This window comes from Ruditapes philippinarum, unplaced genomic scaffold (assembly GCF_026571515.1).
Source record: "Ruditapes philippinarum isolate M1 unplaced genomic scaffold, ASM2657151v2 ctg1334_1_1_1_1, whole genome shotgun sequence".
Classification (NCBI taxonomy): Eukaryota; Metazoa; Mollusca; class Bivalvia; order Venerida; family Veneridae; genus Ruditapes; species Ruditapes philippinarum.
Window position 1 is genome coordinate 189,188 of NW_026855305.1, and position 27,567 is coordinate 216,754.

The 27,567-nt window shown below is 30.6% G+C and overlaps 1 protein-coding gene across 1 annotated transcript in view; it reads right to left on the minus strand.

Moving 5' to 3' along the window:
* The window catches only part of LOC132742853 (glutamate-rich protein 6-like), a 51,305-nt gene extending 23,989 nt beyond the window's left edge, over positions 1 to 27,316 (minus strand). The window contains exons 1-12 of the mRNA XM_060731344.1: positions 27,190 to 27,316; positions 25,126 to 25,273; positions 24,640 to 24,678; positions 22,365 to 22,509; positions 20,717 to 20,844; positions 19,910 to 19,960; positions 19,001 to 19,119; positions 15,199 to 15,282; positions 11,223 to 11,409; positions 10,624 to 10,801; positions 9,994 to 10,061; positions 6,574 to 6,648 (exon numbers count right to left, since the gene is read on the minus strand). Of these exons, the coding sequence (XP_060587327.1) occupies positions 6,574 to 6,648; positions 9,994 to 10,061; positions 10,624 to 10,801; positions 11,223 to 11,409; positions 15,199 to 15,282; positions 19,001 to 19,119; positions 19,910 to 19,960; positions 20,717 to 20,844; positions 22,365 to 22,509; positions 24,640 to 24,678; positions 25,126 to 25,204 (1,153 nt within the window). The 5' untranslated portion in view covers positions 25,205 to 25,273; positions 27,190 to 27,316. The remainder of the gene's footprint in view (positions 1 to 6,573; positions 6,649 to 9,993; positions 10,062 to 10,623; positions 10,802 to 11,222; positions 11,410 to 15,198; positions 15,283 to 19,000; positions 19,120 to 19,909; positions 19,961 to 20,716; positions 20,845 to 22,364; positions 22,510 to 24,639; positions 24,679 to 25,125; positions 25,274 to 27,189) is intronic.
* Between the last annotated feature and the right edge of the window lie 251 nt (positions 27,317 to 27,567).

The following is a 27,567-nucleotide window of genomic DNA, read 5'->3' on the forward strand; positions in this document are numbered from 1 at the left end:
GACAATACATATAATGCTTTTCAGACATTATAGCTAATTATATTTCAATTATAAATAGTTCTACTGATAAAAAATAGTTTTGTAGCCAAGGGTGACACTTAAAAGCAGGGCCTTAAATTGCTTATCAAAATGTTATTGGTGTCAGATTATTAAATAATCTATTTTATAATACCTTAAGTTTTTAGTTAGATTTTTTTTTTTAATTTAAATAATTTCTAAGCAAATACCATTCCAATATTTCAAATGCATGCTGGGAAGTTGGGGAGGGGGTCAACAAGGGATAACATATCTAAGGTCAATATAAGACAATTACATGCTCCACCACTTTCTAGAAATCTCCGGGGAGAACCACCCGCTTCAAAATACAAACAACATATAAATAAATACTAAAAATATAACAATAAATGCTACACATTGACATTAACTATTATAGGCTATATTTTACAGCTTTAAAGCAGCATGCCTCCAGATTCATGCTTATTTTCAAAATAAATTTTTAAAAAGTTTTTGAAAGTTAAATATTGACAATTGAACAAAGAAAATAATTTACACATTGCACACAGCACTTGCATCCACATGAATTACCAAACAGAGGTCAAAATAAGACCTAAACAGCCCTTACTGCATTAGTAATGTAGCGGAAATATGGTTATAAATACTGCAAAAACTGACCTTAATCACATATAACATGTAAACTATTTCTTAAATCTTTTTATTTTTCTTAAAATCTTAGTATACATAATTCTCAAGTTTAATTTTCTTGAAATATTTTGGCTCATCTGGAGGCATGCACCTTTAACCATACATCAATAATATAATAACACACATGGTATATCTTATACTTCAGAAAATACTTAACTTTTATAGTTGGTTTAGTACTGATAATGAATAGTAACCCAAATACTTATGTTACAAATGTTAGACGTCTAAAAACGAAATGAAAATAAAGTTTGCACGCCCATGTGTGTTTTATGACAAGAAAGTCTAGTTTTAGAAATGAAAGTACACATAATATATAATATGTTTATATCAAAAATATTGATCACTATTTCAACACATAATATTCTCTACACATTAATGCATAATTTATTATAAACATAGTAAAATACATGATAAAATCACCGAGTAAGTTACACAATGTTTTATCAATTATCACTAATGCTACACATATGAGAACAAAAACAACATAATTACAATATTATCTACACATTCATTGAATATTCTATAAAAGATGCAGTATTAATTTATCTTGTAACATCTAATACGAGTATTCTTCAATATGAAACTGTGTTTTAATGTGACACTTATGTCACTATTAAAGTGACATTATGCCTATCCAAGTTTAAATGGTGAGTGCTCTGTGGTCAAAGTTAAAATAACTTTACATTTTGCCATAATTCATTGTGTTTAATTTTATATTTTGTTACAATGCAAAAATAATCAATAATCCATGTGACCCATGGACATTTCTATAAATATCATTTCGAATCTTTTGGTAGTGTTCAATTTATAAAAAGAGTGAGGCAGTCTTTTTATATTTTACGCAGATATTATAGAATTATTATAATCCTAAAAATTTTCAAATATCCACAGCAAGACAAACACCATTATAACGGCCAATCTCTTGAAATAATTATGTAGTCAATGCAGCCCAACTTAACAGTAGAAAAAATAAGCAAAATGTCACTTTAAAACACAGTATTTTCCTTAACCTGTTGGAATTTAAAAATATTAGTCTTTGCCACCAGTATAGAGCCAGGCCACTGTCAGTGAGTCTGCATTAAATGATACTGTCTGACCAGAAACTCTATACTAGCTGATGGTAGCTCAACTTTTGTATTTTGATACTAATTAAATCCCTTAAAGTTTAAATGGACTGTTCCAAATTCAAAGCAGGGCAAATCCATTTACACAAATTCAGCAGGTTTAGGAATAACATATTAAAATGTTCTACATACATTATGTTTCTATGGGTCAAATAAATTGCACCTTGCTATTAAAGCTCATTCCAGAGTTATAGCCCCTTACATAGCACATGAAAAAAAAAAACAGTTCTAAACATAAACTACACATTAAAGTTCATTCTTTTCTTATCAATAGCATGGGTGGTCATATTTGCTTCAGATCCTCAAATATCTATATGCTGTTTTGAAGAAGGCTGATGCTGTACTTTTCCAAGATAATATTACTGAAAATTTACTTTAAGTTTGAAACAACACAGAATTGTTTTTCCATCAGAAAATAAAATCTGGAGGTCGCTAAATTTAAAGGGTACTGGACCATCCATGCTATTGTTTCTTAATTGCTATCAAGAACCATGCAGAATGTACAGGTTTGAGCACTGACATGTGCCAATGTTACCACTGTGAGCCACAGGTGCTCTAGCACTTGCAACTGCTGGAGGGTTTCCTACAAATTAATCAACTGTATTATTATACAAAATCAAAGTATAAGTTTGTCAAATAAAAGATTTCAATCAAAAGATCAATCAGGCAAAGGAATAATACATTTTGTTTACAGGCTTAAAATCTTTTAGCAGACTATCTTTAACACCCAGTATTTTCTTACGTTTCCAGCTTTACTGAGGTGAAGCCGAAGGCTCATGTATACATTACTTCAAGTATGTCAGCAGGCAATCCAGTAGAACCATCCACCTTCCGTACTAAGCTACCTCTCTGGTGAGCTTCCTGACAGGATTTGAGTCAACAGTGGTGAAAGTCTACTGAGGCATGAAATACAGCCTTATGGATAATTTGTTTGTTTGTTTAATTGTGTTTTATGTCACACAGTAACAGTATAGGTCATAATTGGTGACAATCCAGCTTTTAATGGTGGATGAAGATGTTCCTCAGGTGCCCTTCCATGCATCCTTTCAGGCATAAATGAGCACACCAGGCAGTAGAACCACCGACATTCCATAAGCTTAAGCTGGATTATAGACTAAGCTTACTCATGTGAAAGAATGCAGAGTCCCTGTAGGGATTTGAACCCACAGCGGTGATGGACAAGTGGTTTAAAGTCAACAAACTTTAACCGATCAGCCACAGACGGCTCTTTATTTATTATACATGAAGCAGCAAATGGCAGTTTTCTAGCTGTATTTAAACCTTAACTATATTATTCCTTTGACTTTTTTATATAAAATATGCTGTTAATATACTGCAATTTTTCAAAAACAACAAAACAATATGAAAACCAAACAGTTCATACAGTACTAGTATTACAACTTCAGCGAGCAAAAATTGTTTGCCATAACACTTTACAAACATGTTTTGCAAAGATTTTTTTTTTAATTTAAGAAATGTTTGACAAATGTTTGACATATGTAAGTAATCATACAAAATCCAGACTATGTTTCTGATGACTGTATTATAATTCAGACAATTCAAATATTCTGACTGTAAAATATTCAGATTTGAAATTTCTATTAATAAAATGTTGTCATTTTCTTAATGGATACATGTATGTGCTTAGAGTTAGCCAAAATAATATTTTTAACATTAAAAAATAAACACAATATGTATTTATGAATCAATTGTGCATTTAAGAAATAAATTGTCATAAAAATTGTATTAAATTTGTCTATTATTAACATTGCTATATGGGAAATAACTCAAAAAAATCCTCAGTCTATTCATTTAAATAAATTACCTCCCTTTATATTAAAATAACATTTTCTAAAAGCATAAAAAACTTCTAAAGCAAAATAAATTTAATTGATCAATTATATATTTTCTTTATGTTTTGTTTTTGCCCCTTTAAAATATGAACCTTAAAGCAGACAATATACAAAGCATATAAATCTATGATAAAAATATTTATATACATATGTATATATTAAATATATGCCGGAAAAAAAGATTATTATACATTCATGCAATAAATATTAATCAAAATCAGCATTCCACAATATAAAATCACAATATAAAATCATGGCCACAATGTTATCTAGCCATTCAGACAGGCACACACACACACAGACAGACAGACAGACACTATATATTCTGTACCTTCAATTCCTTGCAGCAGCTACCAGGATTAAAACAAACAAAAAATAGTTCCAGATAATTATCATGCAATTAGATTATTACAATTTCCTTAGTCATTACATACATAAGTTACTAACATCCAGAGCTCAAACTATAGTGAAAATTTCTATGTTTTAATTTTCAGGTGAAAGTTATCCATTTATATCTCAGTCATAGGTTACAGGTTATAGGTTGCATTCTTTATATTAACCAATATTTCAATTTCTAAAACATAAAATGTTACTATAATATTATGGTTCTTTTCTACTACACTATATTTAATATTTTATGCTCAAAATGCTTGAGTCACAAAGACCCTTGTATGTATGGTACTTTATATATTAGTGTGACCCATGTATGTACTTTTAGTTACGATGAAGAACTGTGATGTTCTAATTATTTTACTTTTTATAGTTTCAGAGTAAATTATACCAATAAATAAAGAAAGAAAACTTCAAATATACAAAGAATGATCAAATATTGTAAGACTCTATTAAATATGTCATCAATTTTCTATGTTTGAGCTCTGGGATACTGTTTCATCATGCAATAATTTTTCTAGCACCAACTTCTTTCAGTTGTTTCATCAACCAAAGAGTCTGAATACAGAGGTGTTTTTTTTTCATTGCTGTAAGTCAATTAACATTATTTGCTTTAGAAATTAATATTCAACTAAAGCTTCTTAGAAAAGTCAGGTTTAAGAAAAAAAGAAAGTCACAATTTTTAAACAGGAGTTTGGTGGAGTCTTTTAAATATATAAGTGTCATTTTTTTAATGTATAACTTTGTTATTTTATAATTTCAAACTCCTTGGCTTGAAAGAACTCGTCAGTGCTGTATACTAGTCTAGTCTTGTAAATAAATGATACATAACACTGGATTACTGTGTACAAATACATGCTTTAATAGTCAAACATGTTCTATATCACAAGCATGGAATATCCTGCAAGGTTTTAATTTTGATCTGAGGCAACAGAAAATTTATATGTGCCAATGAAAACAACCACTTTGGTCAAAGGGGAATATTTTATAAATCTACAGGCTGAAAATACAACTAATTTTAACATCATTTCAACCAATGATATGGACCGCCAATCTATTAATAATGATTTTAATCTACAAGCTGGAAATACAACCAATTTTAACAGCATTTCAACCAATGATAGGGACTGCCAATCTGTTAATAATAAAAACCCTGATCATGATGCAAATTTATACAGATGTATGTTGATTTATATCTTATTTAGTTTGGTTTTTTTCCCCTCAAAATTTGATGTACTTTCCCACTATATATTCCTACAAAAATGCTCATCACTACAAACAATAGCTAACTTATTTGCATATTTAGTTGTAAAATTTATCTTTCATACCTCTATAACATCATAATATATAGAATATAAATTATAAACAACAAATAATAAGCCTGGAAAAATGCATAAAATGTGGTCAGTTGCTATGGAAACATAAAATGTCTTTAAAGTCACACATCAGTTTGGAATCTCTGCAACACAGCAATGGTTTTAATGCTCATCCACAATGGTTGCTAAGGACAAGGTCGCTAAGTAGCACATAAACACAAAAACAAGGGGAATATACATTTATGTAATGGCTAATGGGTGAAACAAACAAGAGGGCCATTATGGCCCTGAGGTCGCTCACCTGTATATAGGTTTCATGATGTTAAGTTTTTAGTCTACAGACATATAATGAAAAACATTGATCTCTCCTTCCCCCCCCCCCCCCCCCCCCCCGCTGGCAGGGCCAAATTTAACCCAAGGGCTTTTATTTGAACAAACTTGGCAGACACCCATAAGAAGATGTTTCATGCTAAACATCTAAGCTCTAGCTCTTTGGGTTTTTTAAAGGAAGATATTTAAAGTTTTTTCTTTCGGTTGCCATGGCAACCAGAGTTCTGCATGGAATTAAATTCTTTGAACAATTTTTAAAGGTGACCACCAAAGGAGCATTCCTGTGAAGTTTGGATGAAATTGGCTTAGTGGTTTATGAGGAGATGTAATTTAAAGTAAAAGTTTACGGAAGGACGACGGATGGACGACAGATGGACGCCGGATGAAAAGTGATCACAAAAGCTCACCCTGTCACTTTGTGACAGGTGAGCTAAAAATAAGTTTCAATAAATAATATATATTTTATGATTCAAGGAAAAAATATTGAGTAACATGGATATAATGGTGTGGTTTCTAATTTTTTACATAATAATCATTGCTACACTTATGAATATTAAAAAATGTACTTATAGTTTACACATATATATATTTCAATGTTGCTAGGTAACAGTTGCTATGGGCATGCAGGAAAGCAAGGGTGCAAGATGTATAATTTCTTTTTTGCTAAGGTCAAGTTGCTTGGCAACAGTTGCTATTGACATGCAAAATCATGCAATGAAAGCAAGGGTGCAAGTTTTTACATTCCTTATTTTACAATGATAACTAAGGTCACAGTTGCTAGGCAACGGTTGCTATGGACATGCAATTAAAGCAAAGGGTGCATTATTTTTTATTGTTTTTGTTTGTTGTCATACATACCGTACATGTCCTTCATAGTAAGGTTACCAAGGCCTGCGGGAATTTTCATTAAACTTTGTTTACCACCGGGAGCAGCTGCAGTGTGTGAGACAGAAATGAGAGAAAAGTGAAAAAAGACAAAGAAACAGAGAGAGAAAAGAAGAAAGAAACATAGATAAAACTCAAAATTAGTGTCAAAATTACCATAATTATAATAACAGTGTTATAAAGTACACTATGAATTCAGCAGAAAACTGTCATACATCTGCTGGTAAAGAGAACAAAATACAAAGATCTTTGTCAAAGAAGGTCAAATAAATATAAATGGTATCTTTTTTCATATTAAGTATTATATGCTAGTTTGGTTTGTGGTTTTATGCTGTTCTTGTTTTCTTTGTAATATTTGTTTTGTTATTGTTTTTTTGTTTTTTTTTTTTTTTTTTTGGGGGGGGGGGGGGGCTTTTTGTATGACAGTGTTCTGCAAGTACCATACTGTACAGATGGTTCACAAACTATTAGTCATTATGTGGTTAAATCTATTTCTTTCTGTCACAAATACTAAACTTTCTTCATGATATTTCTCTTTGCTTTGTTTTGGAAATTCTTTTCCATTTTCTATAATTGTTTGGGTTTTGATTTTCTTTCTGTTTGTTAATTTTTTTCCTTTTAAGCAGCATGCCTTCAGATTCATGCAATTTTATGCAAAATTTTCATGAAAACTTTGAAAATGATATTAAAGTTAAATTTACACACTGCTACACAATCCACATAAATTACCAAACAGAGGTAAAAATGTGCAAAATATAGCCCTTCAACAATTACTGCATTAGTCATGAACTAAAAATGTGGTAATAAATACCGCAAAATCAGTCATTAATCGCGCATAACATGTAAATTATGAATTAAATCTTGAAAATTTTTACTTTTTTGAAAATCATTTTCTTTTCTCGAAATATTTTGGCTCATTTGGCATGTTTGCTTTAAAAAAAAAATTCAAAAATAAAATATTTTTAAAAAGAAAAACACTTGGTTTTAGACAAATAAGCACCTCTTGGTTATTATTTACAAGTACCCCAATAGCCTTATTTCTAATATGAACAAGTATTTGAACTTTTATTCATAATAGTTTACAAGCCAGAAAGATATAGATTAAGCTGTCATGAGAAAAATATCAATAGATCTAGCAGGGCTTTTTCTGGTTAATTTTCAATACAAGTTTTGAAATTGAGCCCAAAGTGACCAAATTAATTTGAAAGCAACATAAGACGTGAATCACATGACTGATACAGAAGTGTGCAGTAACTCTGATTTAATTTTCCTCTTCATAAAAAAGAGTAATTTTAACATTTTTATTAAAGATCCCTTTAAAGGTGGGAAACCGGTAGATATTTTTCATATAAAATTATTATAATAGTTTTGCTAATAAATATGTTGTAAAGTTGGATTCCATTTACAACAGGTTATATAATTATTACATAACATTGCATAACATTACCCAAGAAGTAAAGCATATATAATCTTCATATATATTTTTGAAGAAATATTGAGGCCGTAAACTTTAACTTAGATTTAAACTTATTTTAAAGTTTAATGATAAATTATTAAACATGTATTGTTCTATAGACATTTCATTCTTAAAAGTTTAATGTTGATTATAATTGTATTGAATAGTTTGTAGAACTTGGTAATTAATAATTATGCAAATGTTAAATCTACAACTTGTGCTATTGATACACTCATTAACAGTAACTTAGCATGGCCTATTTAGACCCTTCACATATTACAATATATAGAGAATTAATCTACTTTTACTCACACTTGCCTTTTAACTTAGTGAAGCATAAGTTGTAGATTTAACATTTGCATAATTAATTAATTACCAATTAGATGGAACCAGAAAAAGCCCTGGCAAAACAAAACTTATAACCAAGTCAGAGTATTAATAAGGTCACAATGTTAAGTACATGTACTTCAAACAAACAAGATAATTATAAAACTCTTCTGTTAGCAAAGGAAATTTCAGACATCAATTAAAAGTGTATTGTAGTAGTAAGATGGTAGACAGAAATCTTTTAATGAAAATAGTTAAGAATTAATCCACAATTTTTATTTACTAGTTAATTCTGTTAAAATTTTTCACTCAAGCAGCAAAGCTATATATGTTTTACAAGAAAAAGAAGACTTTCATTTCTTTGTGTCAAATTTAGTAACATTGTTGAAAATATATATTCAAGGATAAAGTACCTGGTCAATACACATGAGAAACGATCATGTGACATTAAAATATAAATAGTTCATTGCCAGGTGTCAACAAATATACTTGCTTTTGTCAATAATAGCAACCACTATTTATATTAATACACCTTTAATATCTATTTATTGGTCATTAATATTATACCATATATTCCCATATCAGTATTATCAATTTGTAAAAAAAATATTTCCGAAAAAAAAAGAAAACATCTTATGTAAACTCAAAGCTTATTCTTTTAATTTACTAATTAAAAATACCAGGACTGGTCGGTTTTGCCAGCACCCCACCCCCACCTCCCTCACCGAAAAAAAAATAGTTTCTGTGAATTCACTAAATTTCATGTGCATAAAATTTCATAGTTTTGTCACAAAGAACATTTTTGTGGGTTCTTAAATTCGTGGACTGTTTATTTTTCACGAAAACCACAAAAAATTAGTTCCCCCTAAATAATAATGATTTTACAGTTGTAGGGAATATATGGTAAGGTAAATTTCAATATCAGTTACATTATAATATACCTTCACCATACTGTTAGATAACAATGTCAAATTATTTACTATAATAATTAATGGAAATAAACAATTAACAAGTAAGAGAAAAACTTAAAAAAAAAGAAAAATCCAAAAATCCACACCAAAAGTAAGCTGCATCAAAAATAAAAGACAGAGAAAAGATGGCAAATTAAAGAGGCGTCGTATTTTTTCGAGTTCAGCAACTAAATGCAAGTTTTGTTTCTGTAAATCTATATTTTTGTCATTTTTTTTTTTATTTTTATTTTTTTATTTTTTGGGGGGTGTATATAGTGGCTTTACTCTTTGAGCGGTAACAGCACACTGGACTAACCTATGGTAGCAGTATAGAGCCAGGCCCGACCTTCACCTTCCCTGCGTTATGACCAAACTGACGTCTGCTCATTTTTTGTGTTTTATTCCTGAAATCCCTGAAAATTAACATTGGACACTTCCAAATTGAAAAATGGGCAAGTCCATTTAAAAAAAATAGGTGGGAAATATATAGAAAAACAAAACAAACTTGGGGGACTCCATCACAAATGACAATGTTATTAAGATTTACAGTAACCACAAAAAAAGAAATAGTGTGCACAGTTTTTTTTGTGTTCTTTAAAAGCCTGAAATGAAAGAGACTATTGAAAATGAGATAATACTCAAAGGATGGTAGGTACTTACATGCAAAGAAGTTTTGTTGTAGTCCACTGGCCTCTTGTTGTCTTCTTTGCAGCTCACGTTCCCTCATTCTGTAATCATTTATTTAAAACTCAATCAGTACTTTTATCTACTTAGTACTCATTAAACATAGTTGTGGCTCCCACTGAGATTCAAACCATTACATGTATTTCCTCAGAGGCTTACATCAAACTAACAACCCATTCCCATGATAGAAAAAAAATCACTTTTTACAAATTTGTCCTCTTTTAGTAATTTAATAGATTTTTAAATTTATTACCATGATCATGTTATGAAAATAGTTTGGAAGCAGTGACAACAATTATTTAAGTAGCAACCACTACCCCTAATAGTAAAGATCAGTTTTTATTGTTTTGTTAGTAGTTTGTTTTGGTTGCTGGTTTTTTTTTCTGTTTTACAAGACTTTTTTTAGTTTTATGACATATGAATGAGGGGGGCAGGGTGATAAAGACTTGCCTTTATCTGTCCCACTATTGTTCTAAAGTCTGACACATTTTTAGTCTTACCTTAGCTTTATTACATATCACGATCGCACTAAGTTAAACTCAATTTGTACATGTATAACTGATGTTTCAATAATGTTTAGGCTCGTGTAATGAAAATAGCTCAAACCTTTGCACAGCTTTCTCTTTAGCCGCGTTACGTTCCTGTTTCGAGCCAACATGCTCATGAGGTTTAATATCAATCAGTTTATTCTTCTTCGTCTGCTCTTCTTCCATCTCAGTGGACGTGCTGAGAACAAACTCAACAAACTCCCTGTATTCATTGCAGCAATATAGCACCTCAGGAGCAAACTGCAAAGAAATGTAACTCTTAATAACTTCCCTAAAAGAGTTGTGTCCCTTGAATTAAAAGAACATGTGTAAAGTAATAGAGAACTTTCAATGAACTCTTTATAACATTTCTTTATTAGGAATTGTGTCCCTTGAATTAAACCAAGTTTAAAAGAAAAAAAAGAACTTGCTATAAAAAATGCAACCATGCCAATAAAAAGGAATTTACTTAAATATATGCAACCATGCCAATGAAAGGAATTCACTTGAATATAATTAGCAACCATGCCAATCCAAGGGACTTACTGGAATATAACTATGCAACCATGCCAATGAAAGGGGATTCACTTGCATATATATGCAAGCATGCCAATAAAAGAGACTTACTGGAATGTAACTATGCAACCATGCCAATGAAAGGGATTATACATGTATTAAGTTTATTTTTACCTTCGTCTGCTGTTTCAACAGTAGGGAAAGGTTTAATGGGTGTATGACAGAATTCACAATTTCCGGAAAACATCCCATGGGTAACACCCGACTCATCTTTATCATAATCAGGGCCTTCAGCGCGGGCTTCTGGATCTTCTACTGGAATATCATGCTTTTCTGATTCCCTTTGATACTAAATAAACAAAATATATATAAAAATAAATGAAAATAATATCATTATATTAAATTACTTAACAAACATTAAAATGTAAAATTGATAGGATATTATGCCAATTATGTCACAAGAAATATTTAAAATTTATCTATTTTTCAGTTTTACAAGTAATTTCAAACGAAATCTATGAAATAAGTTAAATCTAACAAACTTTATTAAAAAGACATTAAAAAGTTTGTGGACACATGACGGGACCACACAAAAATATAATCATTAAATTAAGACAAAATGGTCTTTAAAGGTTTTGGAAACCCAAAAAACAGTACACAAAAAATATGTTCCCAATGTTAAGTTGTTAAATAAATGATAGTTTATATATTTAAATTTATATCCAGACAAATCTTCTTTGATGTTTAAAAAAACCCATTAAATCAAACAGAATGATGTAAATAAATTACATAGAAATTATTTGACAAGTCTAAAAATAGTCTATTATTATACTGAAATTATGATGGTTAATATATATAGATATAATTTGTATCAATTTAACAACTGTTAGTGAATATAAAACAAGAGAATATACAAATATGACACTAAAACAGTGAATGTGGTTCAATAACTTACTGTAATCAACTCCATCAATAAAACAGTACCATCAAAATACTATATTACATATATCATCAAAATACTATATTACATATATCATTTTAATGTATGGCATTTCTAAATTTATAACTTTTCTATTTATAAACACATATACCACAATTGCCAAAACTTCACCATGACCAAAGACAATTGGAAGAATGTTGGCACAATATGTAAGAACAAGAGCTGTCCGTAAGACAGCGCGCTCGACTTTTTTATTGCTTGCCAATAAAAAAAGTTTTTGCAGTAAAAGGCAATACAAGAATCTCTGTATTTTTAAAGTGAACTAGTTGTTTGATACCCTTGAATATTACAGCAATGTTTATATGACATAATTTATGGTAAAGTGAACAAGTGGATAGGAATGAATTTTTTTAGATTTTTTAAGTTTTTTAGTGCTTGCCTATAATACAAAACATTGACAGTTAAGGGCCATAATTCAAATAAAATCTTTGACAGAATTACCTTCTCCTGGACATGTTTGGGAATCATGATTGTAAAACAAGTATTCCAACTTTCAAATTAATATCTCAAACAGTTCAGTCAAAAAGTGGACTGGTACTAAAAACTTAACCAAGATTCTAAGTCGATAAAAGGCCTTAATTTTTAAAACAAATCCTTGACAGAGTTACCTTCTCTTGCGTACAGATGGGGGTAATGATGTGAAATAGCATTAAAAGTTTCAAAGCAATATCTCAAAGGGTTAAGGCAATAAGTGGATTTTACCCATATTCAATGTATTTTCTAAGTCAAAAAGGGGCATAATTCTGTCAAAAAACCTTGACAGAGTTATGTCCTCTTGTCTGTTGATGAAGGTCGTGATGGTAAACAAGTATGGTCAGTTTCAAAGCAATACCTCCAATGGTTTTGAAATAAAGTGAGGTGGTACAAAAAACTTAACCAAGCTCAATACACTTTCTAAGTCAAAAAAGGGCCATAATTCTGTCAAAAACCTTGACAGAGTTATGTACTCTTGTCTGTAGATGGAGGTTATGATGGTGAACAAGTATGGTAAGTTTCAAAGCCATACTTGTAATACTTCTGAAATAAAGTGGGGTGGTACGAAAAACTTAACCAAGGTGTGACGCCAACGCCGACGCCGACGCCAACGCCGACGCCGACGCCGGGGCGAGTAGGATAGCTCCCCTTTTCATAGAAAAGTCGAGCTAAAAACTGGCATCAAATTACAGTTGTGACTGTTAGACATGCAAACAGGTGATCAAACATTTTCACAACAATTTTTACATATATACCTATCATTTTGTTTTGTATATAACTTCCTATTAATAAATCAAAACATTACATTTAATTTAAAAAACATGATCAAGTAAACAGTAAATAATGGAGACATAAGACCGTTCATATGTTATTTGATGATGAAAAACATAAGAATAAGCTTTCTTTTCATACATTAATGATGATGATGTTGCTGATGATGATAATGATGATGATGGTGGTGATGATGATGATAGTAGTGATGATGATGATGATGATGGTGATGATGATGACAAGAAAACACAGATTAAATTAAAGAGACAAAGTTGAACACTTAATACAGTAGCTCTTTGTTGATGTATAAATATCATGCATAGGATCTCACAAAAAGTTTAAACATTAAGAAGAATCGTGTTGAAGATTTTGATGACTGATAATGGTGATGATTGATAATGATGATGATGGTGATGGCAATGACAATGATGAAGGTAATGATGATGATGATGATGGTGGACATGACAATGATGATGATGAAAATGAGGGTGATGATGATGATGATGATGGTGATGACAATGAGGGTGATGATGATGATGATGATGATGATGATGATGACGACGACATGTACCTACCTACATGTATCTAAGATTTTTTCAAACTAGCTTTCACACTACCACCAACTAACAACTAGTTAGAGATAGAGAGAAAATACAGATCTGATAATGAAAATCCTGATTATGTACTGTTCCAAACAAACCAACATCAAAACAGGAAGAAAAAAACACAAGTAGGCTACCTTAGTCAGCAACATACAAGTATAAAGTGAATCACACTGCTAATAATTTTTCACACATTTAACTCAGGAATATAACCTAGATAGTATGAAGATAAGTTAAAACAAATAAAATATATAGTATGGTTAGTTGAAATAACTGCAAACAGTTTGTTTACCAAGCAAATTACTACTATAATAGTTATTTGTCTTATTTGTCTCCTTTTTTTCCTAAATTAGACATTTTAAAATTTTCTCCATTGCTACAAATTCTGTACTTTCCAAAATTATGCTAGAGTAACACTGCAGTAAATTTCCAAATTGAATTAGCTTCACAAATCAAATCTTTCTAAATTAAGCTGCCAAAACCCAAATGGACAGAAATAAATTAAGTTGTGACTCAACATAAAATCATTTTCAAAACATAATTTTTAGGCTACTAAGAAATCAATAAAAAAAACACAACAGCAGAAAGATAAAAAGCTAGCTTTACTAAAGATGATGAAAACTTAACATTTGAAAAACATCTGAAAAATTAAAAATATGCCAAAGTTTCCTTTATACATGTAGATTTTGATGAAAAGTTCGAACTATTAAACATGAAAATTATATTTCTACATAAATTTATCATCCCCTTTTTAAAAACAGACATTTCATATTACCTAAGAAACATAAATAATTCTTATGTTAAATATCATATTCTACAATGCACTTTAACCAAATGCATTGAAATTACCATTTAAAATCAGATTTAGTTCTACTCCATGAAGTCAAATCAGGTTTTATTTTAATCAATAAGATATGTTTTTATTGCATTGTCACTTTTGGTTAACTTCTACTAAAACTGTAAATGAGTTCACCTGTTATTGCATTAAGGTGATGATATGCCATTTGTTTAAATTTTGGTTTATTCTATTTCATCTAATAAAATCTGGTTTTGTTCTATTCTACCTGATCAAATCTGGTCTTATTCTATATAACAGCTCTTCAAATCTGGTCTTATTCTATTCCACCCTATAAAATCTGGTTTTATACTATTCCACCCAGATTGGTTTAATTCTACTCTAGCTATAGGTTTATAGTTAAGCAATTAGTCATCTAGAGAAAAAGAAAAGCAGTAAAATGTTAGTATCCAGGCAGCAGCAGGGTTACACAGTGACAACATGCATGTGAAATACCTGTAAAATATTCGGTGGACCGACGCTCGGCATAAATGTTCGGTCATCTTTAACTTTCCTATGTGATACCTCATCATCGGAGCTCTGGTTGCAAGTCATAAAAATAATTTAATCATAGGTAACTTTTTTTTACAAAATCAAATGTAAATTAATCCTTAAGATAAACGTAACTTTAAGAGCTATAAACAACAGTCTTTGTTTCTAACTGGTAGAAATATAATGCATAGAGGATATTTAAGTTTTTTCTATAAACACATGAGTACAGGAATTATTTTCATTGAGTGGTATGAAAATAAAAATTTCATGTGGTGATAATTTTCATACCACAAGATGAAAATAAATCCTGTACTTTCTGTTTATTATATAATATATATTTTCTCTTTTGTGACATTAAAATTTGATAGACTTCCCCTTAAGTTTTGTGTATTGGTCGAATCTAAATAGAGGATATTGGTTTGTTTTGCATGTAAGATTGAAATATATTTCACTGAGTGAACACCAGATGTAATATTTTCACGAGTACTGATTTTGCCGCATAACGTCGCACATTCTCCTTTATGACGTCATCATGTCATGACGTCACATCATCAATTTTAAAATATATTTCCGTTAAATTTCTCTTATTTTGTTACATTTTCAACATGATTTATGGTGACATCGACTTTCATTTTTTGAAGAAGCAAAATTTACGCTTGACAGCATTTATTTTTGCCTGTTATTCCATTTACCGTATAAGTATTTTTTTCTGCGGGCTCCAAATTCTGCGGTTTTTCAAAATTTTGGCATGTTTTTATTTCTGCTGACTTAATTTCTGCGGCACATTCTTTGGACAAAATGTGATTTAAATACTGCGGCTCATCTTATCAAAGTCTAAGTCACATTACTTTACCTATTTTATTTGCATGTACACATTTGCATTAAAATTTTGTTTACCGTCGTCACCGCAGAACTATATTATATAGTAATTACAAACAATTATATTGTTTGCTTGCAAATAAATATAATGTGCATCAATAGACAGTTTGCATCTTTAAATCAGTGAAATGACGTGTGAAAAATATACCACGGTAGTATCTTTAATTTTATAAAATTGATAGAAGTTTATCGTAAATCAGACAACAATTAATGTATACGACGATTATTTAGCAGTATAAGGGTTTAAATGGTTTTAATGATTTAGTGGTAAACAAACCCTTTAGCGTACAGGCAAACACTATGATGTTTGAATTTCTTTGTTCATAAATTGGCATAATTAACAACAATTACATCTTTACATGCACATATTGCATATTTAGCCGAAATCAATTTTATATAACTCGATGACCCGCTAACCGTTATAATCCGTTAGTCTTTATTCCTTTAAAGGAAACAGGTCATAATGTAGGACTCATTTCTTTTAAAAAAACAAAACGTGGAGAAATATTCTGCGGTTTTTATTTCTGCGGTGCTGAAACTGACCTCAGAAAACGCAGAAATAAAGTCACCGCAGAAAAAACCACTTATACGGTAGTTATGATATTCTTTTCATTCGCACTCTAATATAATAATAATAAAATAATAAGTTCGGCTACAGTGAAAATTATATCTGATAATAAATTTCACTGGTGGTTTATCAGAATATAATCACCTGATGTATTACAGTAAAACACTGGAAAGCATGAAATAAAAGAAATGATTTTTACATCCAAAGTACGGAAAATGAAAATACACATTTTATTTCGTCATTATTTCTCAATATTTATAAGTATTTAATAAAGATAAAAAAGAAATCATTATATCAAGTCAATATGTCAAATATGAATATGATCTTTGAGACAGCTAGCATTTGAGCCGCGTCATGACAAAACCAACATAATGGGTTTGCGACCAGCATTGATCCAGACCAGCCTGCGCATCCGCGCAGTCTGATCAGGATCCATGCTGTTCGCTATCAGTTTCTCTACTTGTTATAGAGTTTGTAAGCGAACAGCATGGATCCTGATCAGACTGCGCGGATGCGCAGGCTGGTCTGGATCCATGCTGGTGGCAAACCCATTATGTTGGTTTTGTCGTGTCGCGGCTCATTTGAACAAATACGGTAAAACCTCTGTATTAAGACCACAACCTGTTCTTAGTTAAAATGGTCTTAATTGCAGGGTGGTCTTATTATCAAGTTAGATATTTCATGACAGTCACTTAATGAAAGATCCATTTCATCATTTTACTGATTCAAATCATATATGGCTACCACTATAAATATTTGAAAACATTTGAAATCTGTACAGAATTTACTTTTTATTTCCAGTTAGAACAAATTAGCTGTTGTTAATAAAAGCTCTTAAAACTAGGGAAAAGAAACATAAAAAACAACAAATGTTTGAAAACTCAACATAAATGTAAACTATAACTTTGTTCAACAATCAACAGTTGATTTACCTGTTCAACAAGTTTTTGCAATTTTTTTTCTTTTCTTGCACTTTTTGGTGCAATTTTTTGTTTTCTAGATTTTAACTTTTTTTGCACATTTTGTTTTGCTTTAGGACTCTCCTTTTTCTTTCTTACTGTCATTGCTTTTCTCTTTTTCTATGATACAGAAGTTGTCATTAAATCAGTGACATTTTGCCTACATTTTAAAGCTGAGTAAAGGCAGTTATCCCTAGCCCAAAATAGGTATATTTTCCCCTAGAAATTATGTATTTTCACCGGTCATGCTGTGTGCACATTCTTCACCAGAACCATGAACTTACAGCTGACTAATATATATCAGCTGGTTGTTAAATTCTAAATGACTGAAGGACAGAAAGATGTCCCTATTTATAGCCTCTGCTATGTACCATGCTTGTTATATTGAACATCATGCATGTTATATTGAACATCATGCATGTTATATTGAACACCATGCATGTTATATTGAACACCATGCATGTTATATTGAAATGAAACTGACAATTTTATAAATGTATGAGTAAATTTCATTCTCAGTTGTAGTAATTTGATTTCAGGTTCCCCCACCCCATTTCTGATTCATCATGCTTTATTTTCCCCTTCAGAAAGCCACAGGTTGTTTTTAAATATTGTAAAAATATCACTGGATATCATATGAAATTCATTCACTAAGCTTCAACCAATACTATGTTAAAACTGACAACGAAAAAAATACATTAATAATGAGATTATTTTTTGTTTAAATACTTAAAACTCAAATTTAATAACCTGAAATACAGACTGGTGGATTTTCATTTTATTTAATTTCACATAAATTTTATATGTTTGCAATTCATGAAAAGAAAAACGTACAGTTATTTCAATCTAATTTCATTTTAAACCTGTTGAAATGAATTTAATAAACAAATAATATGAATACCTACATGTATTAAATGAGCTTATACAAATATACATTATTTTTCTCTTTGACTTAACACTTAGTTTTAATCCTATTACAGTTTGTGTATTTATTGAATCTAATATCAATTAAGGAATGAGTAAAATTAACATGAGTAACATTTTTTTATATCATTTAAAGTTCTATGGATATTAAAACTCATATGTTCATAAAAATAAAGAATATATATTGTCACCTTAGTGAAGTAACAGGTTAAGTCCTTCTAAATTTAAACAGAGTTAATTTAACCAGTTATTGCACTAAGGTGACGGTAAATATTGCAAGTAATAGCATGTTAATTATATCTTACTAAATCAATACCGAATCCGGAGTTGATTTCTGTATTCAAGCTTAAATTAAAATTTAATTAAATCAAGATGGCACAATCTAAAATGATTGAAGATATCTAAAAACAGAAAAATGTTAAATTTCAAGACTTACGTCATCCGTGTCGCTACTGAGATCTAGGATTGGAATCCCGTACTCGTCACTATATGGCATTTGGAACTGTGACACATCCGGGGTCGGTTTATCTTCTGACGGCTCTGGTTTACTGGAGGCTTGAAACAAACATGTGATAATTAGATTTGTCTGTCAGCTATAATATTTTGTTTATCTTCAGCTATAATATTTTGTTTATCTTCTTATATTTTCCCTTGGTGGGTCAAGTGTTGAGTGGGGGGCGGGGGTAGATGTCGGATGAGGGAAGAACTGGGTGGTAGTCAAGCCTCAAGGTCAAATATAGCAACTTTTCAACTTTATCACTTACCACACAAAATATCACATATCAGACCAATCTTTCAATCTGGACAAAAAACGGCCATCATTTTTAGGGAATTTTTCAAAATGTTCACAGACTGAATAGCAATTAGTGTAAGCCATGGTCAGACAGCACAGAAGTCCTTGCTGATTTTGGTCTGGTCCCATGGCTAAAATCAGTTACCCAGTTAAAATATGAATTAAAGTACTCTTCCTGAAATGCTTTCAAGCCAAAAAAAATCTAACATGAGCCAATTATCACAGCAAATTGGTTTTTTCCTGAACATTATTTTTTCAAAATCAATCACTCTTTCCTTATCGGTTTGAACTAAAATCTGGGTATATGTTTAAAAATTATTGAATACCAAAGACTGTGAAAAATAATGTTCTTGAAATGAACGATTTATTATGATATTGGCTGATGTTAGAAAATATTTGGCGCAGTAGCATCGCAGTAAGACTATCTTTATTTATAAATTTGCTGCAACCATATTTACGAATTCTATTAACATCTTGTCCATGCCATGCAAAATGATGTTTCAAATATATATTACAGTAGATAGAAAATCTAGAATATCACATGACACTTACCTGACCTTGGTGATATTTCCCCTTTCTCTTTACCGCCGATACTTCCTGTTTCTGAAAATATAACATTTCTCATACATTATGACTCATACATTATTACAGAACAAAATGCATAAACAAAAATGGTCTAATTTTTATATAAAATATCTTACTGAATACTTCATACAATAAAAGAGCTTACAATTAATATATTTGAATATCTTTAAAATAAAATAGGGCTACCATACACGAGTAGTTAAGAATGGTAACTTAACAACACTATCCCTCACTAGACACTGATGCGGGTCTTTAACCATTTAGGGAACTTTGGATTCCTTTTACAATCATATATGCAAAAGCTAACCAGCTAGTCATGGAAGGTCAAGAGTTCTACTCAATCAAGTTGAAAAAAAAAACAAATATTTAAAGTGTATTTGATTTATATCTTATTTTTACAAATGTAGAGTCCTTAACAGGGTCTTGTCCCTGCTATTTTGTGAAAGGGCACCTAGCTTAATTTTGGGGAAAAAAATAACATTTTGAATTTTTTTTTTTTAGATATTTTTAAAAGTTGAAACCTACTCATAACTGTATGTACATGTATGACTTTGAAATTTATTCATTCCACTGAATGGTCATAATGAGTAACGCCTTTCTTAAGTATCAAGCAAATAATGCACATTTTTCCTCAGAAGTTGAAAAAGTTTAAACATTGACAGCTGTCATGTTTGGGTTTTTTTGGAAACAGACAAAAAAGAATATTTTGGATTGGGAATGGAAACTTCTTTAGCCCCTGGTAATAGGACAATAATGTCTACATTGAATGTTTACCTCCGATGGTTCTAGCGGTACCAGTCGCCTCTACTTCCTCCACCCAGTCCCAGTCAGTCTGGGTATTTAACGTGACAAACGTGATTTCTCTACCATCATATGTACGACGTTTTGATGTAACTTCACGGCTGTTAACAAATAAAATGTAAATAAAACAATGTCACTAGTTCTCCGTCAACAAAAAAAGTATTAAAATCTATATGAGATGTGTCATGACAAAACCAACATAATGGGTTTGCGACCAGCATGGATCCAGACCAGCCTGCACATCTGCGCAGTCTGATCAGGACCCATGCTGTTCGCTATCAGTTTCTCTACTTGTTATAAGGTTTTCAGCAAACAGCATGGATCCTGATCAGACTGGGCAGATGCGCAGGCTGGCCTGGATCCATGCTGGTCGCAAACCCATTATGTTGGTTTTGTCATGACGCGGCTCATATGAAAGTTTCAATTTATTTTATATATTCATAAATTCCATACTAGAAATATTACATCAATTTTCTAATTAAGGTATTAGGACCCTAATGGGCACTATCAGGAACTAAAGAATTGACATCATAGGTCAGATGTATACCATTAAGTACACTTGTATGCAAAATTTAAACAAAGTTTACCGTACGGAAAACAAGTTATGGCCACTTTTCTTAACTCAAGCTAGGATGTTATGAGGGCCCCTTTTTAGAAATGAGGAACCTTAAAATGATCTGCAATAACATTCTAATGAAAAATGTTTTCCCATGAATTTTTGGTAAGAAACAAATAGTACCATTCAGCTAACAATCCACATAAGCAAAATTATGGTTTCTACTTAAAATTTATGAAATCTGTATAAAAATGTTACCCTACCCCACCCATTTTTACCACATGTCTGACCATTTTTCTACTTAGGGAGCCTTATTCAAAAAGTTCTTAAAATTTACCCAAATGAGTGCCTTTTTTCAAAGTTTCCCTAATTTTTTAAAAAAATATATTGGTTGATCTTGTAAAATATGAAATACTTTTACCATCTAGTTTTGATTATATTACACTTTGAAAATATCAGGTACCATATTTATTACTAGATTTAGCATTATTTAGCCAATAAATACCTATATAAATTAAAAATTCAAAATTAAACACTTTTTTCTTTCCATATGGGGCATGAGAGATACATAAATAATGTTAAAAGAAAAAAAGAAAGAAAAAAAAAAGTTGACCCTTCTGGGGATTGAGCCCATAGCCCTCATTTCCAATGTAGTTAACAGTAGTTCTAGCCTATTTGAATACTCTTCAAAGCGGAGGTAATGCATTAGGGTGCTAATACCTTAAAATGTCAGTCAGTGCAATATAATACAATCAATTCATTGATATTCCAGCAGCAATTATTAAAGTCACAAAAATTAAGTCTGACAAATTATGTTTCTTATTTATTTTTTGTACATTATTAATTTTATAAACATGGCACTTTAAAATGTTTGATGAAAATGTAAATTAAAATGAATTTGACAATGAGAAAATATTTATAACTGATAAACAGAATATTATAGGCTCACATACAGTAACATACATGTAGTTCAATTCAACTTGTCCATTTGTAAATTAATGTCCTCTATCTATTTAAAAAAAAACCAACAAATTTCAATATCAAAATCAGAAACAAAATCATTACCCATTAGAGAATGAGACAGTTCTTCCAATTTGTTGTTGTTGTTCCTTCTCCATTGCATCATCTGACAGAACCTCAGGTCGAAAACCTCGTACAATGCGAGGCCTTGCGCTACCTTCACCTGGATGATCAAAGGCTGCTGAAGACGCTGAAAATAACATACAAACATATTAGTCTATATATCTTCCATTAATGTCAAACCCGTCGCGGGGATGTAGACATGACTATAGACAGACTAGTCACTTCAGAGACAGCTATTAGATACATGGGAATCCGGAAACAAGTCCCTTGATCTTATTGAAGAGCCCCCTTGTTCTTTTACCCCCGGGGCCTAACTCCAGGTTAAATTTTTTTCACTTAGGGGGGGGAAACATTAATTCAAAAACCCGGGGGTTCCCGAGAGCGACCACCTCAGTTTATGATTCTCTAACAATTTTTTTAAAACCTGCATATCGCCAACATTGGAAAACTTTTTTACCAGAGGACGGAGGGGGGCGCCGAGCATGCGTCAAAAATTTACTTTTATTTTGTTACAACATTTTTTAAGCAAAAATAAATGCATTTCTAACTTTAAAAGGAAACAAAACTGACAGACAAGGTGAGCACTCAAAATAGCATTAAAACCATTATTCTTTCAAAATAAAATACTTTGGTATGATTTTTATCATGTTACTAACATTCAACCAATTAAAGACTTCTCTTATAAATATTTAAAAATGATATCTGACAGAGTCTCGGAACGAAAACCTTGAATAATACAAGGTATGTATGTTATACAAGCCTTATAGCAGTTCCTTTAAGATATTTATACAAAAAATGTACAAAACATTTTTTTTCCCAATGAAATCTTAATATTACATTACAGCTTAAAAAAGTTTAAATCAATATTATTCAGAGGATTTTTTTTATTTGAGTGAAATATAAAATATATTTTCAGGAAACATGATTAAAGTCCATATATTTTCACAAACCAGACTTGTGAAATATATGAAATTTTATCATTGTTCAGTGAAAATATATTCTACTTTTTTACATAGAAAAATAACTTTTATATCACATTTTACCATCGAGAAAAAACAATTAAAAATTGTTGACGTAACAGTTGCAAATGTACAGTGCACAGTAATATATTGATTATATACAAAAAAATAAATATAAAAGATAATACATATAGGGGCACAATGCAGTTCTATTGTTATGAACACCATATTTAATTGTCATAAGAAAACATAATACCAGAATTATTATGATAATTGGAGATAATGAAATATAAACAATTGAAGCTGCTTAATGTCAGAGAAAAGCATCCGCGAAAGAAGTCCTTAAAAATTTATACGAGTTTTGCCTCTGCCAACTTTTATACAATAAGACAAGTTCATATTTGTTTTTAACAAATATATCCGTTGGAATAAATTTGACTGAAACAGCATCATATTTCATGTTTAAAATTAAATAATTAATTTTTCTTTATTCTTTATTCCTATTGCACTTACAATTTACAGAACTAATGAATAAGAAATAATTATTAGACCTACATATGTACATCCAGGGAGGAAACCCTATTTCTGTTGTGTCCTTGTTTTCAGTACCCATTTTCTCCATAATGCCTAATTGTCTAAATCATATCTTAATTAATAACTTTACACTGCTATTAAACGGTGTTCTCCTTAGAAGAAAACAATTACAAACATGACATTGTTGTTGCAAAGGAGAGGTATTATGACGTCATGAATGACGTTCTGATGTCATAAATGACGTTGTGACGTCATAAATGACGTTGTGATGTCCAAAATGATGTTATGCCATCACAATTCATATTATGTAATTAGATACATAATGGTAAAGTCAAAATAAGGTTATCATTTATTTTTTACAAATCTTCTTTAAATATTCAAAATTTTCATCCTCACCTGATAAAAGTTAAATTAATATATGATAAATCATAGAGAATATTAAAAAACTGCTTTAGCATTGAATTTCAAACCATTTTTTCAGAAAATTTATAACTATATCATACATATACCCCCGAAAACAAAAACTTATATTCACCACAGCCACCAAACCAAAAAAATAATAATACAAAGGGAGGTAACACTGTACTCTCATTAACAAATATATAAATTCAGGGGAGGTAAACATTTACAGAAAACTAAACGATGGGAGATAATCAGTTTTTACATGGATGCCAAAGTATCTTGTTAAAGAGACTTTTTACACAAAAAAGTATATAGAGAGGCCTGTAAGTTAAATTTGTAATTAAAAGATATTAAGTACATACCATTTGATTTAGCATCATCGTCTTGGTCATTATTTGAACCTGAAAAATTTGGAGTTTTTTTTAATATTATGCTTTATATTGGTGAGATGATGAAATAAAATGGGTCATGTCAATGATTATTTATTGATTCAAACTTAATTGTGTGAATATAAATATAAAGTTAAACTATTTAACAAAAGCTATGAATAGCTTTTGACAAACAAACAGCAAAATAAAATATGAAATATGAAACTTTCTTATTTTTACATGTAACAGTAAGTATAAGCATTTATCTTAATCATTTTTTTTTTCTGAAAATCATCAAAATTGAAACAAACACTTTTTTCTTTGAGCTGATATTTCCATCTTGCTTGTGACGTTGTCATAGAAATTTTTTAATTTAGAATTTTATCACCTTAGTGAAGTAACGGGTTAACTTTTATGAAATTATATTATGAGTTAACCTGTTGCTGCACTAAGGTGACAACTTATTAAAATGTGACTTACCAATGGGTGGAAGAGGTTTACTAGCAGAAAATTCTGCTGATCTGGCTGTTGCTTTTGATTTGTCAATATTATCTTCCATTGTTTATCTTTTTTTTCAAAACAGTTTTACCTCTTTTATCATAATCTTATAAATCCATTCTTCTTAATTCTGAAATAAAATAATTCAGACATACTTAAATGGAATTGATCAAACTAAAACTGGGAATGGTGTTATTTCTAAAAGCATTTGCACATTTGCACACACATTTAAATGTCATTTTTGGTCCAAATCGTTATCAATACTACTGGTTTTTAAGCTTAAAAACATTTATGTGAATAGGGTTATCAAAACTTTTAATTTTGTTCAAAACATGCCATAATTTTTATGTAATTAATGTGAAAAACACTTGCATACAAAAGAAATTCCTTATGTAAGTATTACTTGTAATATCTGGGCATTCCTAAAAAAAAAATCTTTAAAATTATTATTTAATAATGCAGTTTTTCCCCAAACATTAAATTGACATAAAGTTTTTTCTTCCCCTTTTATAAAAATAACATATTTAATTATTATTTCCCAAAAAATGAGGGGAAGCAGCCACGTGTTAAATAAAACCTGTAAGGAAACAATAATAATGAATTTCTATTGATATTTTTCCTGTTCTAATTTATAATATAAAATTAGGCAAAACCTATCTACGGGGAAGTTAATTTAAAAAAAAAAAAATTTCCGTGTTCAAGGCAGACTTCCTGAAAGTTGAAAAAAAATGTCAGACATTCGGTCTGACAAACCATGAAAATCTGTCGGACCGAAACGAAATCTGTCGGACCAAATAAAATTGATCAAAATCAAAGAATAACTTGTGTTTGTATTTCTAAGACACTTTTTGTTTTTATTTTTTTTCGCCGTAAAAATCGGCACATTCCTTACAGCACATTTTCATCTCCTCCCTATCATACACCAACGATTCACTGTCTTGCTTCTAATTTTCATTAAATTTTGTCTAAGGTCTATTCTTTTTATCCTTTTACTGCTGTTCTGCCTGTTCCTCTGACGTAGATTTTTTATTTTCCCAAGGTTTGGCACTTTTAGCGACGCCATTTTGTAAACATGCGGCTTGGATAAAAGCCGGACAGTCGGACCGATCCGGAATAAAAACTCGTTGGACCTGATCAAAATTTATCGGACATGTCCGTCGGACCGACGTATTTCGGGAAGTCTGGTTCAAGGTGTAATTCGGTATTTTATGCACTGCTTCTGTTTTCACTCGGAACACTTGAAATGATTATTAATCTGAAAAGTTGCGATTGTCCGTAATTGGAATACATCGCCTATTATCATTGAGTTACTGTACATTGAAAATGTTGGCGCCCAATTAGAACTGACACTGAAAATCTAATAAGGTATAGAATTCTATATAATTCTTAATTGTTTTTATTTGATTTCCTTTTAAATATACACTTGTAGTCTATAGCCAGGCAAGGCGAAGCCCAGGCCCGCTTCAAAGACCCGGCCTTTGACTTCCCTGTATTAGAAAAATATGCACCAATTCATAAGCTGCATAAGTATGCAAGTTGGAACTCATCCATAGAAGCGCAAGAATAACTCCGGTTTTGTTGTTTGGATGCAATAAAATTAACCCCTCAGGCCAATGGCCTTTATGGTCAATTCCTAGGCAGCAAAACTCCAAACTTGTGTTAAATAGCTGATAAACAGTTACACAGCTGATACCAACATTATGATATAATTTCCAAAAATGAAAAGACAATACAGTAGTGAATCTGATTGTTGTGATAATGATTTGAAATAGGACTAGGAGCATTCACTTTTCATACAACATTTTTTCAAATTTGTGTGTTTTATAAATCAGCATGTTAATTTACTTTTGCTTCGAAAATAAAATAATTCGAAGAATATATTTAAAACAAAAAAGACTTAGTGTTGTCCTCTGTTGTTGACAAGACTGCTAACTGCTTTTTAAATTTTATCAACTCATTTTGTTGTTAATGCATGCTTTGTAGAACAAGAAAAAGACAAAGTAACGCGATAAATACTTTTTAAACAATGAGAGAAAGACTTCCTACCGTGTAAAGTAGTTAAATTAACCGCAAAGTCGTTTAAATTTCACATCTTTTTCATGGTTACATTCCACCTTAATCCGCCATGATAGTTTACATTGGTGATAGTCACGTGATATCATTATATGTAGAATATGATTGGATAACAAAATAATTAACGAAAGTGTCACTGTTTAACGAATTTTAAGGAAATGAAAAGCGAAATGAATGGGGAAAATCAAGATGAATACAGTAGAGGATATTTAATAATGAATTTATTTAACGAGTTGAACAAAATATAAATATAAAAAACATATTATGCGAGCTTCTGGCGATCATAATATTAGTTTAATTATTCAAAGAGTTAAATAATTCAGTAATGATCGTACACGAATTCAATATTAT